Source organism: Giraffa tippelskirchi, chromosome 5 (genome assembly GCF_054371585.1).
Source record: "Giraffa tippelskirchi isolate mGirTip1 chromosome 5, T2T-mGirTip1v1.2.pri, whole genome shotgun sequence".
NCBI classification, from domain to species: Eukaryota; Metazoa; Chordata; class Mammalia; order Artiodactyla; family Giraffidae; genus Giraffa; species Giraffa tippelskirchi.
Genome location: NC_137279.1, coordinates 23,392,371 through 23,415,437, shown reverse-complemented (window position 1 = coordinate 23,415,437; position 23,067 = coordinate 23,392,371). Strand labels below are relative to the sequence as shown.

At 46.9% G+C, this 23,067-nt stretch overlaps 2 protein-coding genes across 3 annotated transcripts in view; one reads left to right on the top strand and one right to left on the bottom strand.

Annotated features, from left to right (window-relative positions):
• The window catches only part of LOC145507478 (uncharacterized), a 301,802-nt gene that overhangs the window by 71,130 nt on the left and 207,605 nt on the right, over positions 1 to 23,067 (top strand). The gene's annotated exons all lie outside the window — the stretch shown is intronic.
• TNR (tenascin R) overlaps positions 1 to 23,067 on the bottom strand; it is a 93,918-nt gene that overhangs the window by 55,137 nt on the left and 15,714 nt on the right. Inside the window, exons 5-7 of the mRNA XM_081494042.1 lie at positions 22,231 to 22,381; positions 16,464 to 16,733; positions 10,058 to 10,243 (exon numbers count right to left, since the gene is read on the bottom strand). Coding sequence (XP_081350168.1) covers positions 10,058 to 10,243; positions 16,464 to 16,733; positions 22,231 to 22,381 — 607 coding nt within the window. The remainder of the gene's footprint in view (positions 1 to 10,057; positions 10,244 to 16,463; positions 16,734 to 22,230; positions 22,382 to 23,067) is intronic.

Below are 23,067 nucleotides of genomic sequence, written 5' to 3'. Positions count from 1 at the left end.
GCCAAAGCTGAAGCTCCAATACTTTGGTCACCTGATGCAAAGAGCTGACTCACTGGAAAAGACCCTGCTGCTGGGAAAGATTGAAGCAGAGGAGAAGGGGAAGACAGAGGATGAGATGGTTGGATGGCATCACTGACTCAATAGACATGAGTTTAAGCAAACTCCAGGAGATAGTGAAGGACAGAGAAGCCTGGTACCCTGCAGTCCATGGGGTCTTAAAGAATCGGATATGACTTAGTGACTGAATAACAAGAATATACCGAGCACTGAGCTGCAGGCGCTGGGTAATCTAGAAGAATAATAAAAAAGAAAGAGAGCGAGTAAAGGAGGGATAAAAATCAAAAGAGAACTTTGAGTGCCTGGTGGCTAAGAGGTCCATTATTGATTAACTAGGTTCTTAGAGATTCATACATGTTATCTTGTTTTCTGCTATGCAGGGAGGGCATTACTTATGGGTAAACAGAGGACTGGAGAAGTCCATTTCTCAAGCCAAGGTCACAATGCTAATACACAATGAAACAGGGTTTGGAATCCAGGTTCATTGTTCTTTCTGATACATCACAGCATGGTCCTTACAAGTCTTACAGGCTAGGAGAGGGAAATGGAGTAAGCATATTGGAATTTGAAGGTGATTTGGTACCACTCCATGGGAAGCTAACTAAGAAAACGATTTCAGAGTGGGGATGAAATCAGCATGGGCTGGGCTGGAGTAGCCAGAGAAGACTTTCTAGAGAAAGGACTCGAATTGAACCTTGAAAGCTAGCCAAGATTAGGAAAGGTTGAGGGGTGGAGATATGGAATTCTCCAGTGGGCAGGATGGGGCATGGTGAACAGGAAGAGATTAATTAGAGCTAGAGAGCAACTAGTTCTAATTATGAGCTCAATGAGCTCAACTAGCTCAATGAGCAGATTCTCACCTGCACTGCAAGGACAGTGGGTGGGTGATAAAGGCAGGATGACTCACTTCCCGCTGTCTAGGAGGCCTATTCTTCATGCTTCCTGCTGCTGGCAGGAAAGTAGTGGGAGAAGGAGGCCCAAGAAACTGAGATTGCTGTGTCTTGCCAGCAAAAGACACCTGGGGTCTGCAGGCTTGGTTAGGTTCACATGTAACATTCAGAAATTTGGAATCTTTCCATCTCTAAATCCCTGGGTTCATCTCCAGAATATTTGTGAAATTCAAGCCTACCAAACTGGGGTTGGGGATTTGGTTGGCTGAAGTATCACTGCGAACAAAGCTAGTGGAGGTGATGGAATTGCAGTTGAACTATTTCAAATCCTAAAAGATGATGCTGTGAAAGTGCTGCACTCAATATGCCAGCAAATTTGGAAAACTCAGCAGTGGCCACAGGGCTGGAAAAGGTCAAGTTTTCATTCCAATCCCAAAGAAAGGCAATGCCAGAGAACGTTCAAACTACCACACAATTGCACTCATCTCGTACACTAGCAAAGTAAATGCTCAAAATTCTCCAAGCCAGGCTTCAACAGTACGTGAACTGTGAACTTCCAGATGTTCAAGTTGGATTTAGAAATGGAAGAGGAACCAGAGATCAAATTGCCAACATCTGTTGGATCATCAAAAAAGCAAGAGAGTTCCAGAAAAACATTTATTTCTGCTTTATTGACTATGCCAAAGCCTTTGACTGTGTGGATCACAACAAACTGTGGAAAATTCTGAAAGAGATGGGAATACCAGACCACCTGACCTGCCTCTTGAGAAATCTGTATGTAGGTCAAGAAGAAACAGTTAGAACTGGACATGGAACAACAGACTGACTCCAAATAGGAAAAGGAGTACGGCAAGGCTGTATATTGTCACCCTGCTTATTTAACTTATATGCAGAGTACATCATGGGAAATGCTGGGCTGGAAGAAGCACAAGCTGGAATCAAGATTGCCGGGAGAAATATCAATAACCTCAGATATGCAGATGACACCACCTTTATGGCAGAAAGTGAAGAAGAACTAAAGAGTCTCTTGATGAAAGTGAAAGAGGAGAGTGAAAAGGTTGGCTTAAAACTTAACATTCAGAAAACTAAGATCATGGAATCTGATCCCATCACTTCATGGCAAATAGATGGGGAAACAATGGAAACAGTGACAGAGTTTATTTTGGGGGGTTCCAAAATCACTGCAGATGGTGACTGCAGCCATGAAATTAAAAGACGCTTGCTCCTTGGCGGAAAAGCTACGACCAGCCTAGATAGCATATTAAAAAGCAGAGACATTACTTTGCCAACAAAGGTCAATTTAGTCAAAGCTATGTTTCTCTAGTAGTTATGTATGGATGTGAGAGTTGGACTATAAAGAAAGCTGAGTGCCGAAGAATTGATGCTTTTGAACTGTGGCGTTGGAGAAGACTCTTGAGAGCCCTTGCACTGCAAGGAGATCCAACCAGTCCATCCTAAAGGAGATCTGTCCTGAATATTCATTGGAAGGACTGATGCTGAAGCTGAAACTGTAATACTTTGGCCACCTGATGGGAAGAGCTGACTCATTGGAAAAGACCCTGATGCTGGGAAAGACTGAAGTCAGGAGGAGAAGGGGATGACGGAGGATGAGATGGTTGGACGGCATCCCCGACTCTCTGGACAGACATGAGTCTGAGTAAGCTCTGGGAGTTGGTGATGGACAGGGTAGCCTGGTGTGCTGCAGTCCATGAGGTCGCAGAGTTGGACATGACTGAGGGACTGAGCTGAACTGAGCGCACTTAAAAGATGTCTGCCTTTGGACTTCCCTGGTGGTCCAGGGGTTAAGAATCTGCCTGCGAATACAGGGGATGTGGGTTTGATCCCTGATCTGGGAAGATCCAACATGCCCCAGGTCAGCTAAGCCCGCGTACCACAACTACTGAAGCCCACGCACCTAGAGCCAGAGCTCCGCAACAAGAGAAGCCACCACAGTGGGACACCTGAGCTCTGCAACTAGAGAGTAGCCCTTCTCACTGCAACTAGAGAAAGCCCGCACACAGCAGCAAAGACCCGGTACAGTCAAAAATAAATTAATGCTAAAAATCAAAAACTTTAAAGGAAAATAAAGATGTCTGCCTTTAAAGGGAGGGGCAAACCAAGGACCCTGTCCCCAAGGAGTTTGCAGCCACTCTCTTAGTTTTCCTAACAACCACGCTATTATGTTGTTATTCTTAGTTTTCTTGTTGGTCTCCTCACTGTACTCTTAGGTCTTTGGGTCAAGGGACTTGATTTTTTTAATATTTTAATTCAGGATGTAGTATAGTGAAAAAAATGTATAATGCACTGAAGCAGCATGGCAGGGGCAACCGTGATGTGGGGAAGACTTGTATGAGAGAATATCTGAGCTGAGTTTGAACGATCAGGGGATATTTGGTTGGGGAAAGGGCACTTCAGGCTGAGGGAATAACATAGGCAAATATGTATCTGGTAAAAGAATTCATGAAAACCAGGGACCCAATATAGGGCTTCTCACAGGGAAATCTCCAGCAGGGAATTTCATAGATGGTTTCATGGATGGGGAGATATTTGGAGATAGAGGATCTTCTGAGAACCCCTGAAATTATGCCAGGTAGGCAACAATCTACTTTTTGCTGTTATGGGTCTAACCTCTCAGGCTTCCCCCTTCTGATCTTGTTGAGGGGAATGGTAGATGCTTCTCCAGGGTTTCCTGAATGAGAAAGGCTTTGGAGGACACCTCCCTGATTTGAGGGTGTGGATGATGTTCAAGCATCAAGAGAAGACTCCATGCTGACTTTAAGGAAGGGACTGGTCCTACAAACTTATATTTAAAACAGAAAATCATCACCAAGGACTGTTCTCAGTCCTGGCTTTTTTGTTGCCAGTGGGATTAATGAGGAACATGGGTCATCACCGTCTGTCCTACAGGGAACATCCCACCTCTGGGTCTTTACTGTAAACAAGCATTCCCTGCTGAAGAAGTCAAAGCAGAAACAGAAAAATTCCCACCTGGCTTGACTCCTGGTCCCCTTGTATCAGCTCTTTAGTGCAAATAAGGGAGCAGAGGCCCGTAGGCACCAGCTGTGAGGAGGACGGTGTGGAAGCCTCTGCTTTCTGTCCTTTCTTCTGTTTGGGTCTCTGCAGGCCCTGGGAGGTAGTGCCATGCTCAGAGGGTGCCTTACCAAAGTGACCACTTGGGGTCACTGTGACTTCGCCCAAAGCAGGTTAAGCACCATCTGGCCCCAGCCCCAGGCCCATTGCCCAGCTCCTCCTCCTTACAAGAGCCTGCAGGGTGTTGAAGGTCTGGCGCTCGGTCTGGGGTTTGTGCCCTGGCATGTCAGGGAGTGCAGACAGGATGAAGTGAACATCAAGTGCCTCCATCGGCACCGATTTGCCAGCTGGACTCCTTTAAGGGGGTCTCAGGTTTCTCCGTGGAAAGTGCTCCTGTGGACAAGCACCTCTAGGAGCCCATCTTCTCACCACGAGACCTCCACTGGGGCCCAAGGAAACAAAGCGGGCTTTGGTCGAGGCCTCGCTTTCCTGTCCCCAGCAACCAGAAGCCTGGAGGGCGGCAACTCGCAGGGCCTGACTGGGACATGCCTGTAGACATCAGCCTTATGCTAGTGTGTGTGTGTGTGAGTGTGTGTGGGTGTCGTGTGTGGCTGGCTGCAGGTCTTTGTTTTCATGTGGTCTCGTGTTACACCATGAGGTCTGTAGGAATCTCCAAGCCCCTGGGTTTCCTAACCCTGTGGATGATTTTTCTGATTAGCAGCTTGTGGACTGGAGATCCAGGTGGTCACCATGCAGAGGCAGCTGGTGAGGAGGTGTCATCCAGAGGTGTTCAGGGGCTGCCCCATGGAGACGAAGTGATAGCCAGGGCCCTGGAGTTGTGTTACAGCCCAGGCCTCACATGGCCCTACAGGCCAGCTCCTTTTGCCCTTCTCCTGACCACAGGGGTCCTCAAGTGTGGGCTCCTGTTCCTGTGGGGGGACCAGGCAAGACACTTCATGGCTGAAGACACCCCCTTCCCCTGTCCACAGAACACTGCAACCACAGGCTCTTCAGAGGAGAGGGTAGTCGAGTCCCCTCAGACACAGGCCAGAGCAGTGTTTATAATCTGCATCAATCTCAGGCAGGGTTTTATTGTTGTTTTGTTTTTTTAAACCAAAGTCCAGTCAAAGAATGAGGATCTCCTTCCCTCCCCCACCCCCACTTCCTCACTTCCTCCCACTCTCCCTCCACTAGTTTTCTGTATGGTTTATGGCTTGTCACCGCTATTCAGAAAACAGTGGTGGTGCCAGTCCCTGGTACATGCTGCCAGTTCTAACCTTGAGGGAAGTCAGTGAGTGGTGAGCCTGTAAAGGTACATAACACTTGGGGACCCCTTTGGGACTCAAGGTATGGAACACAGGCCAAGCAGACATAGCCTCAGTTGTGTTGCTAAGTAGCCTCAGTTGTGTTTGACTCTTTGCGACCCCGTGGACTGTAGCCTGCCAGGCTCCTCTGTCCATGGGATTCTCTAGGCAAGAATACTAGAGTGGGGTGCCATGCCATCCTCCAGGAGATCTTCCCAACCCAGAGATCGAACCCCTTATTTCTTTGATCTCCTGCATTGGCAGGAGGGTTTTTTTTTTTAATCACTAGTGCCACCTGGGAAGCCCCCCAGGCTGAGAGGCTGAGCCTACAAAAAAATACATTGTTAAAGACACAGAAGCTACCACAGCAGAGAGAACATTGTAGACATGGAGTCTGTTGTTGAGAAACAAATTCATACTCCGGAGGGAAGTTGCTGGGTATTGCCCAGAGAGAACAATGGAGAAGAAAGGTTTGGTATTCTGTGCCCCAGCCTGGCCTCTGCATTGCAAAGGGGGAGGTATATGATGGGGGAGGTGGGGTGGGGAGGTGCTGTGAGCTCTCTGTGTGACTCTGAGCCCTGGAGTCAGGAAGGGCCTGTGTTCCACAGCAAAGGGGTAAGCAGTGGCTGCAGAGACAAGGGCTTCTGCAAAGAATATCCAGTACAGATGCCATAGAACTTGAGGGACTTGGAGTCACCTAACTCTGAGAATAAAGGGCGTGTGAACTTACACGTGGGAGAGGCCAGGTTGCAAGGGACCCAGGCTGAGCTTTGTAGGAATTAAAAACGATAAAAGGTTAAATGGCTACAGAATGTTTGTTATGTGCCAGTGCTCAGATACATAAATAAACATGATTTCATTGAATCCTCAAAACAACCTGTGAGGTAGACCTGATGTCCTTCAGGCCAGGAAGCGGAAACACAGAAATTGAAGCAATTTGCTAAAGACACACATCAATGAAGTTGGTCTCAAGCCTGAGTGGGCGATTTCAAAAGCCACACTCTAGGCATTCTTTTTTATGGCTGAGTAATATTCCATTGTTATATGCACCACATATTCTTTATCCATTCCTTTACATATAGCTGATTCATTTTGCTATACAGTAGAAACTAACACACCATTGTAAAGCAACTATACTCCAATAAAAATGAATAAAAAGGCAGCGATGAAAACTTGATAATCTAAAAAAGAAGAAGCCACGCTCAAACTGGGTGCTTCTTGCCTATTAATGTGCACACAGATCCCCAAGGAGCTTTTAAAATGCAGACTCTGATTCTATAGATCTAGGTGGAGAGGGCTCTGACATCTCCCAAGGTGATGCCATTGCCACAGGTCCCCCCACACACCCCACTTTGAGAAGCTGGGAATCTGCTCTGTGCCATACTTATACAGGCTGTCATTCCAAACCATCTCTTAGCTCAAAGACCTCCTCCTCTGCCTCCTTATTCATCATCATCATTGTCATCATCTGAGTATTGAGTGCTTTGCTATGTTAGAAGAATGGCCTTAAATTCATTAAGTTCATGATCTCATTGAAGCCCCATCAAATCCTATGAGGCAAGTGGCAACATTCCCCTTTTACATATGATGAAACAGAGGCTTAGAAAGGTCATGTCAATGGCTCCAAACCACACAGGATGTAGCTGAGCCTAGATACAGTCCTAGGACTTCCCTGGTGGCTTAGATGGTAAAGAATCTGCCTGCAATGTAGGAGACCTGGGTTTGATCCCTGGGTTGGGAAGATCCCCTGGAGAAGGGAATGGCTACCCACTCCAGTATTCTTGGCTGGAGAATCCCATGGACAGAGGAGCCTGGCGGGCTACAGTCCATCGGGTTGCAAAGAGTTGGATATGACTGTGCGACTAACACACACACACAGAGTTTAGAGTCTCAGCTCTTAATGTGTCCCATGGAACTGAGCATTCAAATAAAATGGGGCAGGAGAGATGGTACCTTCTGCAGTTGTTTTTGACTAAGGGATAGGGAGGGTGGGGATGGGCAGAGCTGAAGTTTCTAGTCCTTCCTGCACTTTCTGGCCAGGGAGGAATTGCTTCAGACGAGCCTGAAATTGTCCTTCCCTCTGAGTCCAGAGTCCTGTTTTATATATACAAACAAATAACTTGCTGGGAACCAAAAACAAACAAATTGAACAACAACAACAAAAATCCCAAAACAAGTCTTGGGAGCTGAAAAACTCTCCTTTTTAGCATCGACATAGGACAGTGAGGGAGAAAGCACAAGTATTAAGAGCTGGGATCAAACTTTTCCCTCTTTTTGCCTTGCCTCCAGCAGGGTCCTTCCTTCTCTTTCCCCAGACACCACAGTAAGAGCGCCAGTGATCCTTGTAATCGGCATCTCAGCAAGTACAGACATACTTGATTTCCTTACATGCCTATAATCCCTTTTTAAATCACATAAGGCTATTTGCCTTTATAAATCTTCCCAGCAGTGAACTCCCTGGGATAATTATATGTAATATATATTTATAGTTTTATTTCATAAGCCCAACTCAAATAAAAAAAACAACATCTCCAAGCTTACTCTTCGATAATAATCTTCCCATTCCTTGGAAGTCTGCAACATTTAAATTTTGACCCTTCCTTTGCTGTTGCTTCTTTAGTAAGAGCAGCCGTGAAAATGGATGGGAGCTTTTGACTAGGCTTCACAACTGCCTTTCATGGCTCCCTTGCTAGTTTTGGGAACACGGGCAAGTTTCCAAACTCCCTGAGCCTCAGTTTCCTTATCTGTAAAACGGGGATGATGACTGGGGTGGCTGTAATGTGATGTCTGATGGCTGTGGCACCTTAGTTGACTGATATGGCAGGCAATATTTTCGTTCTCATGTCCTTCACGAGTCTTGTTGTTGTGAAGATGAAATAAACTAAAACTATGTGAAGGAGCCTGGAATAACAGATGACCAATGAATGTAGAATCTTCCTTTTTTTCTGGTAATGGGAAATAATAACTAGGATGTGAGTGAGTTCTTCTCTATATCCTGTGATTTTATAGTGTATCCTCCATCCGAACATCAAGCCATCATCTTTGTAAAACTGCTAATTGCCAAAGCAGCCTGCGGCTCTGGGCAGGGATACACTGTGCCTAGAACCAGTTCCCTCTTGTATCATTGCAGATTTTTTTGTTTAGCTTAATTTTTGTGAATGTCTCCAGCTCTCTGGAAAGGCCCTACGCCAGCTGGTCTGTTCCTGCTATGTTTAATTCACCCCCATTAACCTGCTTGGTCAGCATATCTTTCCATCTCCTTGCTGTGTTTTCAGGAGTGCATCTGTCTGGAAAAAGCATTTATTATATTTACTTTAACTAGCCTCATTTGGCAAGGCGGTCTGGGATTTCAGTTCAGGAGGAAAACAGCTTTGATTATCCTGCCCTTGTTTACTCTACACACTCTTTACTGTGGATCCCTTTCTACCGAGATGACAAATGCTTTTGCAAGAAGCCAAGACACAGGATAAACAAAGTCTCTGTGAGCACACCACCGGCCTCTGGTCCATGGCTGTTTTGCACAGTCTCCATCTAGAAACTGCCCCCATTTCCAGCCATTTACCTTTCAGCAAAGCCTAGCACGTAGGTTTTCCTGGATGGGTGTGTCTAAGGCCCAGGAAGAGTACTAGTTGGGCTCCACATCCCCATGGGGACGCGGAATGCTCCCCAGCCAAGCATCATGGTGACCTGGGGCATCGTGTTAGGTCACACCACCATTATCTCTCCCTTTGACTTCAGAATAGCCTCCTGACCACTGTCTGCCTCTGACCTTGCCCTCCTCCTGTTTGTTCTCCACTGTAGCTGTACAAATCTGCATTGCATCACCTATTTAAGACCTTTCAACAGCTCCTCACTCACACTCTTTACAGGGTACAGAAGGCATGACCAGGCTCTTAATTTATCAGCTTATCACTGGCTTCTTGTAGCCTGTGTGCACTTGCTCTCATTCATTCATGCATGCATTTATCCATTCATTCACCACTTATCCAGGACCTAGTAAGTGCTAGATGTCGTGCTAAATGCTGGGGAATCACGGTGATCAAAAACCAGACATGATCCCCCTTTTACAGAGCTTCAGTCTAAGGTGGAGATTAACAACCCAATAATCATACCCACACATGCACAAGGATAACTTGAGAAGTGCTGTGAGGTGAGGGGTCACCAGCAAGATGACACTGCCAGGCAGGATGACCTGACCTCACCTGGGAACCAGCCAGGGTTCCAGAGAAGTGACAGGTGAACTGAGAGCTGGAAGGGAAGCGGCCATCATGAGGTGAAGAGAGTTGTCGGGGGAGAGAGCCTGATAAGCAGAGGGAATGGCATGTGCCAAGCCCTAGGGCAGGAGGGTGTTTGAGGAACTAAAAAAAGTAGCACCAGGAGATATGGGAGATGGAGGAGACTGGAGAAGATGGTAGGGAAACCAAGGCCACGGGAGGGTTTGGAGTTTATCACAAAAGCAATTGAAGTCCTTGAAATGGATGCACAAGAGGATGGCATAGTTAGAAATGTACTTTGAAAAGATCACTGATGGAGTGAAGAGGACAGTGGAGGGGCCAGGAGAGAATGGGGGGTTATTGCAGTTGTGGAGACAAGATGTGATAGTAGCTTAGACCAGGGGGTGGCAGTGCAATGGAGAACGGTAGATACATGCCATAGGTACTCTGTGGATTATATCAGAGGGATTTGGCAACAGTTGGATGTGGGCTTGCAGGGCTGGGGAGAGGGCTGGGAGGAGCTCAAGAACTGCCGTGCCCCCAGGAGCCAGGGCTTACTCACCGGTGAGTGTGGCTCTACTGGTTGGTCCGATGCTTTTGGGGACCAGCAGGTCATGGTACTGCTCGCCTGCCAAGGTGCTGTACTCAACCTTGTACTCCTGAACCTCTGCTTCACTGTTGTCCCACTCGAGGTCAAGGCTGGTTGCTGTGCGGGAACCAACCCGCAGGTTCTTGGGGGCATCAATCTCTTAAAAAAAAAAAGACATCACCAACATCACACAGGATAATGTGCATTTGCCATGCATCTTGAACTTGAATAGGCTCTGGGGTGAGAGCCCACATCTCACCCTCGTCCTTTTGTTTGAGTGAACCCCAGGGGTTGCCCCTTAGCTTTTGGTCTGCCAGGTTGGCCACGACAGATTCCATGGGCAGGCTGGAGAGTTTTATTTGGTAGTTAGACCTCAATACACTTTACATGTCCCCCATTCCCTTTCAGGAGTTCTAGTGGTGTTCTAGAAATTGAAAAATGAACTAGTTAGTATCATAAGCCTGAGACTAAGGGAATTCCTGGAAGGAGGAAATCAGAGCTGGCACCAAAGTGATTGAGATGAAAGAGTGTAATTTCAAATTTGATCACCAAGCAACAAAACAGAAGATTGGTTGCAAGATTTTGAAGTATAAGATGTCGTCCCTTGGATTTACTTGCACAGACATGCTGAAAGGTTTGCACAGAGAGAGGGGATGTGATATAGTGGAAATCAGTCCGCTTTGGAGTCAGGTCTCAGTTAGATCCCCACTTCTAATTCTTAATGTAATGGGACCTAGGCAAGTCTTCATCTGGCTGGGCCTTGATGGTCACATCTGTAAGATGGGCTAACAATACTGCTTTTCCAGTTGTAAAGATAAGACAATGCATGTGGAAGTATGCAGCTTGGAGTCTGGTACAAAATTAGGTATCCGAGCCCTGGGCTGACTTCCTGGTGCTTCCACAATTCTCCCTGAGTTCTAACAACCTGGCACCCCCATGCTTGCTCCCTGGAGTTCGAAGAACTCCACAGTAATGAAAAGACCACTGGCACTGGGGTTTCTCCCTCAACTGTGGGGGGCTGGTTCTCTCTCCCGAGACTGGTCATTCTGGCAGGCTTATTTGGGCAGAGACAACATAAAACAACTTACAGGGTAAGAAGGTGCTGTCTTGACAAACTGCCACTTAAAAAGTTCTAAATAGGTCTTGACTTTGAGACTTGAATTTAACTTTGGAGTGGACCAGCCATTTGCTCTGGGAAAACCTCAAGTGGACTGTTTTACTTTGTAAATGCCAGGCAAGTCTCCACCGATTGTTCTTTCGGAAGATGGGACGTTGTGAATCAGTCTGAGCGCAGCTGCTGCAGAGTGAGAAGTGTTCTGTTTAGGGATGTAAATTGGGTGAATCTCTCAGCAGATTTATGCCTCTGCAGCTTATTTTTCTGAGCAATGTTTCCTTACTCAGTGTGGGTTTAGCAGGCGGGAAACCATGCATTCTGCACGTGCTGTGTAATTTCTCCAGCAATTGTATGGAGAGAGGAGCTTGAGTAGAGGGACATGGGGGAGGAATGCTCTGGACTGCAGGCCCCTAAATCTGACATCCCTCGATCTTTCTGGCGGGGTGGGGGCGGGGGGTGGTGTGGGGAAAGAGAGGCTGGCAAAGGACTGGGTGGGGCTTGGGGGTATGGTCTGGATGGAACTGGAGCAAAAAAAAGTTCACTTAGGGTCCAGGTTGAGTCTTGTATTTACCTACTGCTCTTCACAACTAAAGACCTTGGAAATGGTAGACTATAGTTTTTTGGAAATGGTAAACTATGGTTTTCTTTTCTGTGTTTTTGGGTCTTAGGGTCTATGCCCTGTGGTTAGACAGCAGTGTTTCTTCTGAAGGGACTAGACATTTCCAATGTCAGTGATCACCAAAGAGATCAATCCTGGGAATGAGGACTGGAGAAGGGGGGTGTCTTAGGACTAGGGTGGAGTGAAATGGTTTGTTCCCCCTAGGTCTTGGAGCCTGACCTCCAGGAGGGCCAGCTGAAGGGCCACCTGGCAAGTGGGAGCTAGGCTGGTCTCTGAAACACACCAGCAAACCAGGGGCAAGGCAAAATCAGATGCCCAGTGGAGGCCCTGGGGAAGGGCTGGGACTGTGGACTCTCATCTTGAAACATAAATTAGATGAAGCACTTCGGCTGAAAATTTTCCATTGCTTCCTATTACAAGCTCCTAATGATGGCCCACCATTAGTTGGTGATAGACAGGGAAGCCTGGCATGTTGCAGTCCATGGGGTCGCATAGAGTTGGACATGACTGAGTGACTGAACTGAACTGCATGGTGGCCCACAGGGCTCAGCGTGGTCTGGCCCTGCCTGCTTCTCAGGTGGCACCTTGGAGCATTCTTCCCTTATTCATTGTGTTCCAGCTGCACTGCCTTTTTCCTACTCCTGACTCATTCAAGCTTATTCTCACCTCTGGGCTCTACATTGACTGTTTCTTTTGCAGAGAATGCTCTTCCCAGACCCTCAGATGGCTGAGGTCACTTTGCTATTGGTGTTTAGTCACTAAGTTGTGTCTGAATCTTTGGCGACCCCATGGACTGTAACCCACCAGGCTCCTCTGTCTATGGGAAGAATACTGGAGTGGGTTGCCATTTCCTTCTCCAGGGGATCAAACCCGAGTCTTTTGCAGCTCCTGCATTGTCAGGCAGATTCTTTACCACAGAGCCACCTGGGAAGCCCCCATGAGGACACTTAGGTCTTGATTCAAACCTCAGCCCCTCAGAGAGACCTTTCTGACTACTCCCTCTGTATCATTAATTTCATTTTTTAGCATGGTCCTCGTAATTGAGACTATCCCATATATTCATACGTTCCTTTTTTTTTTTGCCTTGTCCAGTTCCCCTCGCTGGAATATAACTCACATGAACTGGGATCTTGTCTATCTCATTTATTCTGCAGCCTTACAGCCTAGGACAGTGCTTGGCACCTCTAGGTGTTCTTTAAATACGTGTGAAACAAATACTGTCCATTCTCTGTCTTGTCTGCTCCTTCAAAACCATCGAGAAAGTCTTGTTAAATATTCTGGCTGGGGACTGTGAGGATGCTCGGGGCGAGGGGGTGCAGGAAGAACAACAGCTTTGACTGAGGGCAGCTGGTCCTGGCTGGCTGACAAGCGCCATCAGGGTTGAACTTGCGGAGGCATTTCCTGGGGAATCCCAGAGCATTCTCCCTGCCCAGCAGGTGGGAGCTCCAACTGTTGTGGGGCCTTTGAATGAGCTTCCAGGACTGCCACAACCAAGGGCCACAGACTGGTTGGGCTTACACAACAGAAACATATTGTCTCGCAAACTGGAAGTCTGAGATCAAGGTGTTGGTTCCCTTCTGAGGGCTGTGAGGGAGAATCTGAGGGCTGTGAGGAAGAATCCACCAGAAGAGGAGCTTCCCTGGTGGTCCAGGGGTTAAGACTTCCCCTTCCAATACAGGTGGTGTGGGGCTCCATCCCTGATCTGGAAGCTAAGTACATGTCTTGTGGCCAAAACACCAAAACATAAAACAGAAGCAACATGGTAACGTGCCTTCTTACTTAGTTGTGTCTGACTCTTTGAGGCCCTTTGGACTGTAGCCTGCCAACCTCCTCTGTCCATGGGGTTTCCCAGGCAAGAATACTAGAGTGGGTTGCCATTTCCTTCTCCAGGGGATCTTCCTGACCCAGGGATCAAATCTGTGTCTCTTGTGTTGCAGGCAGATCCTTTATCCACTGAGCCATCAGAAATTTATAAAAACTAAAATGGTTCACGTCAGAAAAAAAAAAAAAAATTCACCAGGAGAGTCCTAGGAATTCCCCTATGAGGGCAACTGCAACCAGAGCTACATACGGAGAGTGGGGAAGTTTGTGAGACTGGCCTCCTGGTCTCCCTGGACCCCTTATCTCTAACCACTGGCTTTGGTGGGCTTCCATCAATGCCTTCCTTTTTCTGAGCGGCTCTAAGACCCAGACAGATACCCTGCTCACCACTTGGGAAGCAAATCTCTGTTTTAATTGCCTGTGCAATTAGTGCGCTCCTAGTGTCGAAGCCATCACCTGGAAAAGCACTTTGGCTAATTTGAATTTAAGCGGAGTTCTAAAATGACTGAGGGCCCTGCTGTGAGGGTCCAGGCACCTTCTCATCATTCAACACAGCACCTGCCAACTCCAGGCCTTGAGAGCTGGTGAGCAAATCTGTCCTCAGCTCCCCGCCCCCCATGGTCCCCTCACCCCTCACCCCCTCGAGCAGAGCAGGGCAAGTTGCAGGTATAGGCTGCTGCTGCGTGCAGAAAGCAGGCACCTAACAGCTGCCCATCCACCAAGCAACCAGAAACAGAGAATCACGCCAAGAACGGAAACTCATGGTGGGGGTGGGGGCTTCTAGGAGGCAGAATGTAATTGTCTTGATTGAAATTTTCCTGGGCCACCAGCCAGTCCTGCTTCCATCTCGTCAACCTAAACATCAAGAATTCCCTTTTCGTGCTTCCGCCTGAAAGCTGTCGTCTCCTTTTCAGCCTCTTCAAACTCCTTATCTGAGCACAGCCACAAAGAAACCACTTTTCACACAAAAACTATCTTGAAATTGAAAAAGAATGCAGGACTTGTGGCTCTCAGGAGGTCCCACCACCTGAGCAGGCCTTGCTGTGGGGGTGTGAAGGTTGGGGGTGGGCAGGACTGCCCTTGAATTCACCAGGAAGGGACCTTATGTGAGGCCCCGAGCAGCTTTGGCTGAGTGAGAGAAAAGAAGGCAAGAGAAATGGGCAGAATGTAGTTCCTTTGTTCTAAAAATACACAGTTACTGGGGAACTCAACATGTGTTCAGTAGAACATTGGACCAGGGACCCCTGGCTGGGGTGGAATCTAGCACAGGGGCAGGAGAAAAAGCCTGAGAGGGTCTCTTTCAGAATCAACGGTCTTCTCCATTTCCTCAGTGTCCACACTTGGTCTCTTCAATAGGGAAATCTTCTCCCTAACCCAATGTTTCCTTTGGGGTGGAGGGAAAGCTGTTACGAGATTCCCAGACTTTTTCTTCTATGGGGAAGATGGACTCACCTCAGTGGTGAGTTTTGTAGTGAGACTGGGCATGACCATTCTGGTTCCCCTCTCTAGGGAGCCCTCTGCCCATGGGGATCAGCCTCTGCTTGTTCCTCTGTGCTATAAGCCCTAACCTCAGTAGCCCCCCAACTTCTACCACGTGGGGGTCTTGCCCAGACTCACAGGGCCATCCGACTGTAACACTATGCTACCTGTTCCAATCTAGGGGATATTTTGGCCTCCATCTGTTTTTACTTTTTGCTGTATTTATCAGCAGATTTTAAACACAGGTGGAGGGTAATGGTGCTGTTTACTGAGCCTCCCTGAAGTCCCTTGGCTGACTTGCCCCATCCTGCAACAGGCTCTTAGGCCACCACTCAATGTGGGATGCTTGAATTAGTGATTCTCCTACTTCACTCTGTCGGAAGATGCTGGTTCTTAGATCTTACAGATGCCTGCAGTTCCCTTTGATCGCTGTGCCAACTTGGGAGCTGGCAGAGACATTCCTTGACCTGTGACCTCCTGAGGGCAGAGAGGTCAAGACACGGAGTCTGGATTAGATAGAGACTCACTCTTGGATCTCAGCCCCCACTGACCCAGGAAGAGCACTGGCGAGCCTCCGTCTGCATGTACCTGACCTACTTGTCCACTAGTTGGCCGGCTGGATGGGCTCCAAGAGAGCCAGGGAGCAGGTCATGAGGTCTGGCCTTTCCCAAGGTTCTTTAAAAGTCCTGACAGCCTTGGGAACTGGGTGGCTAGTCATCCCAGCTGGGCAGAAGGCATTGACATGGGCTTCATTCAGCCTGCCCTCTGTGGGAGCCAGGTCTATGTTAGCCCTCTTGAAAGTGCTCACAAGGATGGGTAAAACATTCTCAGGCAGAAGGCCTGCTTCAACACAGATGGGCTTTGCACAACTCCAAGGTGCACCATGGTGCTGGTGTAGTCACTGTGGATCTATGGAATCATTACCACTGTTTCCAGCAAATAGCAATAAAGTTCACCAGGAAGGGTCACTGAACTCTCACAAAATTGCCCTTTGGGTTAGCAATGGGGATGTGTCAGTGACTTCAGGACAAACGTTTCATTTTATAAAGGAGAGATATGAGACCCCAGGGGAAGAGTTATGTCAGGTCACAGACCTGGCTGGTAGCAGAAGCAAGACAGGAACCCAGCTCTCCCATCCACGGGTGACCGGCGCTCCTCTGTCCTGTGACGCAACCTCACCAGGACGCCCGGAAACCTCTTGCTTCCCTCTTGCAGGGCACGTGATATACGTGGATGTCGGCGCACACATCTTCTCTCTCCCTGGTGATGCCCCTCCTGCCCCGACGATACCTGCTGGCGCAGCACCCTTTCCCCTCCCCAGGCTCCGCCCCCACTCGCAGCCTCACCTGTTGTGAACTGGGTGGTGATGGCCTCGCTCTCGTTGGTTCCGCGGACCGCGCTGACCCACAACTCGTATCGGGAGCCCGGCCGCAGGGCCTGCACCGAGTACTGGCTCAGGGGAGGCTGCAGCCGGAAGGTGGTTTTCCCGCCTTCCCCGCCCACCAGGCCGTACTTCAAGAGAATGAAATCGACTTTGGCTCGAGGTGGGGTCCACTCCACGAAGGCCACGGTGTCAGAGACATCTCGAACTAGGATCTGCGTCGGCCCATCAATGACTAAATGAGGAAGAGCCAATAGAAAAAAAAGTTTGAGAAATGAGCCTTTGACTTTAGTAAGCTCTTTCCTTTCCTCCTTACATTAGCCTCATCTGTTAGAGAGAGGATGGGTATTGTTATCCCATTTTACAGATGGGGAAAATGAGACAGTGAGATGGAATCTCTTTCCTGAGGACACATGGTTTGGCAATGGGTGAATGGACAGTGGATCTCAGGTCCCCTGAGGCTGTGATTTTTTTCAGGGCTGGCACTTCCCAGTTTGGGTGGAGGAAGGGCACTTACTGGCTTGAGAGGGCCAGCCCTGCTCTGTCAGGAGTTTATGGGACAAAGGACAGAGAACCGTGCTTCTTGTGTGTGCCCAGCTGTCCAGCCTTCACCTTCTTTGAGCCCCAAGGAAAGATCTATGAATTAGCAGTCCTGTCTAAACATCTGAGACTTCCAACTTGGTTGCCAGCGAGGGCATCATGAATATCCAAAAGATGTCCCTGCTCAGCCATACCAACAGCTCAGTCAACCAGTTGCTAAGATGCTCAAAAACCCAACAGACATTTATATTTGTGTATATGAAATATGCCTTCTGGGGAAACTTGCTCTTTTGTTAAAAAAAAAAAAAAAAGATATCAATCATGGAACAGCCTCTTGTGGGCTATTTTTTCCCCACTGGTTCTTGCATATTCCTGAGCCAGAGGGCAGTGCATCACGCCCAGTCCTTCCAGCCTTCTGGATATTCAGCACGTGTCCCTCATGAGTCCTGGCCCCGGCACTGAGCAGCCGGGGGAAACCACTCTGCGATGGCCTTATCTAGAAAAAACTGGTTGATTTCCTAGGGGGCCCACCATCCATGGTTCTGATATCCACTTAGGGTCCTGTTCATATTGAATTAAATGATGGTGGAGGTGGGGCAAGGTGAGAGAATGTAGAAGGGAAATAGAAAGGGCTTAGTGAGTAGAGTAGAAAATGGTGTTCTCAATTCCTCATGGCGTGTCTACATGGCTAACAGGCCCTCTTTTAATTACTCATTATCTTCTAGAAAGAGCTGACTCGGCTTCCGTGTTTTTATTTATTACGGATGACACCCTTCTAGCTGGGGCTGATTAATGTTAATATGAATATACTTCAAGGATTAGGAACTGGAACCACAGGCTCTGGCTCCCTGGTTAGTTGGTGAGCCAGGACTAGTGTGGCCATTCTCTACCATCCTCACACATAAATAGAAAACTTCTGATCTGGATGGAGCAGGGAGGGAAAGAGAGAGAGAGAAAAGGGGGAAAGGGAGGGTGGGAGAGACAGAGAGGAAGGGGGAAGGGAGAGCACAAAGGGGAAAATGTGATTTATAGTAAAGACATATTTGGTCTTCCCTTCATGGCACAGAGCTCCTAAAGCCCTTGATATTTTCTAAATGATCAAAGTGGTAAAGTTGTCTCCTGTTGAATGGACTTGTGGACACAGCGGGGGATGAGAGGGTGGGACAAATGGAGAGAATGGCATTGACAGATATACACTACCATGTGTAAAACAGAGAGCCAGTGGGAAGCTGCTGTATCACACAGGGAACCCAGGCTGGTGCTCTGCGATGACCTAAAGGAGCTAGGAGGGAGGCTCAAGAAGGAGGGGATATGTATATAGTTATGACCAATTCCCACTTTTGTATGGCAGAAACCAGCACTACATTATAAAGCAATTATCCTCCAATTAAAAAAAAAAGAAAGACACATGATCAACCTTTCCCTATTTAAAAAAAAAAATTTCCTTTTCCTCTCTGTAAAAAAAAAGTTGTCTGTCTTTTGTTATGTTAATGAATCGAGGTTGGAAGCCTGTTGTCAAGGGACCCAACTAGGTGATTAGAGGGTTGGAACTTTCAGTCTCACTCCTGACATCTGGTCAGTCCATCAATCCTGCCCAAGTAATGAAGCCTCCATAAAACCCCAAAAAGACTGGGTTCGGAGAGCTCCCAGTTTAGGGAACCAGAATGCTTCCATGTGCCGCTATGACAGGACCCCAATTCCATGGGGGCAGAAGCTCCTTTGTTCAGGACCTCTCCTGTGTATCTCTTCGTATGGCTATTGATTTTTGTCCTTAAATATCCTTTGTGATAAACCAGTAATTTGGTGAGAACATGGGTTTCCCGAGTTCAGTGAGCCGCTCTAGCAAATTGATGAAACCCAGAGAGGGGGTCGTAGAACCTCTAATCTGTAGCCGGTCAGTCAGAAGGACAGGTGACAACACCTGGGTTTGTGATTGTCATCTGAAGTGGAGGATGGTCTTAAAGGACTGAGCCTTCAACCTGTGGAGTCTGATGCTCTCAGATGATAGATGGTGTCAGAACTGAGTTCAATGGTAGGACACCTAGCTGGTAAACAGAGAATCGCTTGGTGAGGGGGACCCCTCCCCCAAACACACACACACTGAAACAAGGTGTAGAATTTTAGGAGCAAACAGAGAGAGAGAAGCAGAAATGAGTGACCATGTGGCACTTCTAGAAAGATATAGAGAATAACTTGATTCTTGACTTTCCATTTCCTGGTTCAAGTCTTCTGTGAGACTCAGATGCATTTCAGGCCCTGGGGTTCCATGAGACACTCTGTGTCCTTCCAGTAAATTCTCTTTTTTGCTTCAGCTACTTTATGACCATTTTTCTTCCATATTACCAGAGTGTCTTGACTGAGAATTTTTTTTTTAAACAATCCACACTGGATCACAATCTTGATTGTCTCCAGGATGTAGTGTCCCCCCTCAGGATTGTCTCAGCCTGACTTTGAGTCTCTCAGTCTTTCTGAGTTGGGCCTTTCCCTGGGCACCACACCCTTTTTGTGGGTCTAGCCCAGTCCTGCTCTCTCTTAAACAGCTTGGGATTTGGGGTCTGGCACCGGCCAAAATGAAAATCACCAGACCATTTTGGTTTTGGTGCCACCTGGTTTGGAGTTAAAATGTTCTGTTTTTCATATTTGGAGTAATAATGAGATCTAACAGAACACATCCAGATGTTTTCTTTCTTGCACGCTGTATTTCATGGTTTTAGATAACTTGGGCTTTTTTATTTCATTTAATTTAATAATGAGATGGGGGAGATGTTCTCCGAGCAGCTGAATAAACATAATACCTGAAACCTAGGAGACACTCAGTACATGGGTGCTGAGTAAATGAAATAAAGAGGTGATTCTCAACAGTCATAAGAAAGAAAAGGAAGCATTTCAATGAACTGGAGCTTCTTGGAAAAAAAAAGAAATGTCACAAAAACTCTAATGACCATGTCAGGCTTTTTCCATCAGCTCTTTAAATCCCCCAATCGTAGTCATAATGATTGCTTGTATTAGAGTGTCATTGTGAAGCACCAAGGCCTCTGGCTGCAGGAGGTCTTGTAATTTGAATTCCCAAAATGGCCCGACTGGAAGAAGCCAGCTTGCGTGCCCGATGAGGACTCAGAGCTTTGCAGAAGAGGGTTGGTGTGGATCAGACCTTAGCAGAAGGAAATAATTAAACAATGGTTTCTTAAAAACAGCAGAGGGGCTGGGAGCCAACCATCTTTTCTGCAGCCACCCTTGGATTCGGCCCTTCAGTTGGCCACTGGGTAGCCGTGTCCCATTCCAGTCAAGGAGGTATCAGCTTGCTTTCAATTTAGGCCCTAATTTTTAAACAAACACACATCCTCCTCAAAAGGTAAACTGGAATAAATATTTTTCTTTCCATTTCTTTGTGATTCTGTACACAATCCCCAAATATGAACTAGGGCATGTTTTCCTAATTGAAAAAAAAATTTGGCCTGGCTTTACCATAGATGATGAGATCAGGAGCTTTTCATTTTAATCTTAAGAAAATTCCAAATTAAAAAAAAAATACTGCCAATTTTGTCAAAATGTGGTGTAAGTAGAAGCCTAAAGCGGAGTCTGTCTTTTCCTAAGTGTGTCAGTATTTTGGAAGAAAAGCATCCTACATCTGTAATGTTCTTCTCTGTGCTCTTATGTACCGTCTTCTTCTAGCTTTTTGTTTTCTGCTAATACTTTCTTGCTATCAAATCTCAGAAATGATTTAGGGACCCTGGAACATTCCAAATCAGAAGAGGAGAATGAACAATTACCTAACCAACTCTTCAGGGTCCAGCATAACCTTGGGAAGCAAAACCGGGGAAAAACTCTGGCCACTGGAGAGATTCCTACAGAGCAGGTTTAGCTTTATGGCTATAGAGTTAAAGCCTTTTAGGGAGGGGGGGGTCATATTCTTTTTTTAAAAGAAGACAATCTTAAATGATTGTACAAAATATAAAAGTGATGAAAATGGAACTGCCTTGGTGGGAGGGTGGGAGGGACATAGGAGTGGGAGTAATAAGAGGCAGGGATCTCTACTCCCTCCTTGCCTTGCGGAGCCGTCACGGAACCCTGGGGCTCTGATGAAGCATACTCTGGTGCCACAATAGTTTTAAACCAATGTTTTCTTGACTGAGCACAAATCTTAGCACCTGACACTGTTTAGCTTGGATCCAGTTAACAAAGTATGAATCACTAATCCGTAAACATGGGCTCATTATATAGTGTTGTGGTTCCCTTTTCTGGCCAATCTGGCCTTCGCCCTGGACTCATGACTGGTTTTCTTAGGTGTCAGTTTCTGTTTATAAAAAATAAAGCTCTCCCAATGTTCGCCTAGCTCAGTCTCTGTTACAGGGAGTGTTGCTTAACCTTTGAGTCTCAGCGCCTCCATCAATAAAATGAGAATCAAAAGTGATACCAGAAGCTATTTATAACTTTTGAGAAATCCTTGGTTGAGGGTGCACACAGGCATTATATTTGTTAATTTACAGCTTTGAGGTTGAACATCCTTTGTTAGCTAAGGAAACAATAAAGCAAAATGTGATACAGTTAATTACTCAAACATAGAAATATAATGATCTTGCATGAGAGGAACTGTGGAGATGAAATAATAATCTACTTAAGTTGTCACCTTGAACAGTGACCCAACCCACACGTACTGGTTTGGAATGATGTGTTTCCTCCTGCTCTGTCACTTTGAAAGGTGTTCTCTGAGTGTATCTATACACACTGTCATCAACTCAGTGCTAATCACTTTGTGTGCTTTATCTGATTGAATCCTCATGTCATTTCTTTGAAGAAGGTATTATCATTCATCATTGTCAAATGGATCGAGGTTTGGGAAGGGTCTTGGGACTTTCTGCACGCCTCACAATAAGCAAGCTCTTGCTGGTTCCAAAGCTCAAGATATTAGGGGCTGACAAATGAAGTCTCTTAATGAGTAAGATCAGAATACAGACACACTGAAGATCTGAACAAAGAGTTTCGCATAGAATACTCTCCTGGGTTTCTGGGTTTGCAAGAATAAGGAAGATGTTCACCTAAGCATCTGGTGGAGTAAGCTCCATCTCCAGGCACCAAAATTAATTTCAGCTGTGGGAGAAGTCCTAGCACCCCTTTGTCTCTCTTGATTGAGTCTAACGTTCTTCCCGAGTGAACCTTGGGTAGTCAGAGGGAGAAAGGTTGGAGGCACTCACCAGTGGAGACGCTGGCCGAGGTAGGGGGGCTCCGGGCTTGCTCTTTCAGAGCCACCACATTGACAATGTATTCCTCCCCAGGCTTTAGTCCCGTCTGGTTGAAGGATGTGACGTCACTGGGGAGCTGGGCAATCACCCCTCCTTCATTGTTCTGATGGGTGGAAGGAAGGGAGAAGCAGAGAAACCAAAAGAGGAAATCAATAGGAGGGGAAAGGATGGGGCCCTGATTGTGAGTTAAAGATGAGGACCACTTCTCTGCCCTCCAGGCTGACAGCTGAGTGTCTGGGGCCAGGAATGGCTCCCAGCAGGCTCAAGAAGAATGCCACACTTCATGAGGATTTGGCAAAGGGAGAACCAATTTTAAAGAACATTTCTTTGGCTTCCCCTGCTTCTACTGAGTTTGCCAATAAAAATTAGTCATGAGGTGATGTAGACATTTTTGCCAAAAATGAAATGTTTGATGCTTACCATCTATCAGATATTTTTTTTGGCATTTATCATGGTGAGCATGCCTTTGGCTATTTAGAAGAGTCTAGTTGTGTGTGTATGTGTGTAAACATCTTTATGTACATGACAACATATTTCAAACTAAGACGTTCCCAGTTTTTTAATGAGCTGGAGCTATTATTTTGCCGTGTCTGGAGTTTCTCATAGTGTTACACTGGCTGCAATCTGTCATTGTCTTGTTTCCCTTTTACCCAGATGAGTTAGGAATCAGTGACACAACCATGGAGTGCAAAGGAGAGGAACAGGGTAGAACAAAGAATAATACAAAGGAGAGAAGAAAGAGACACATTGGTGAAAGAGGAAGTGAAAAAGATCGACATGACATTGGAT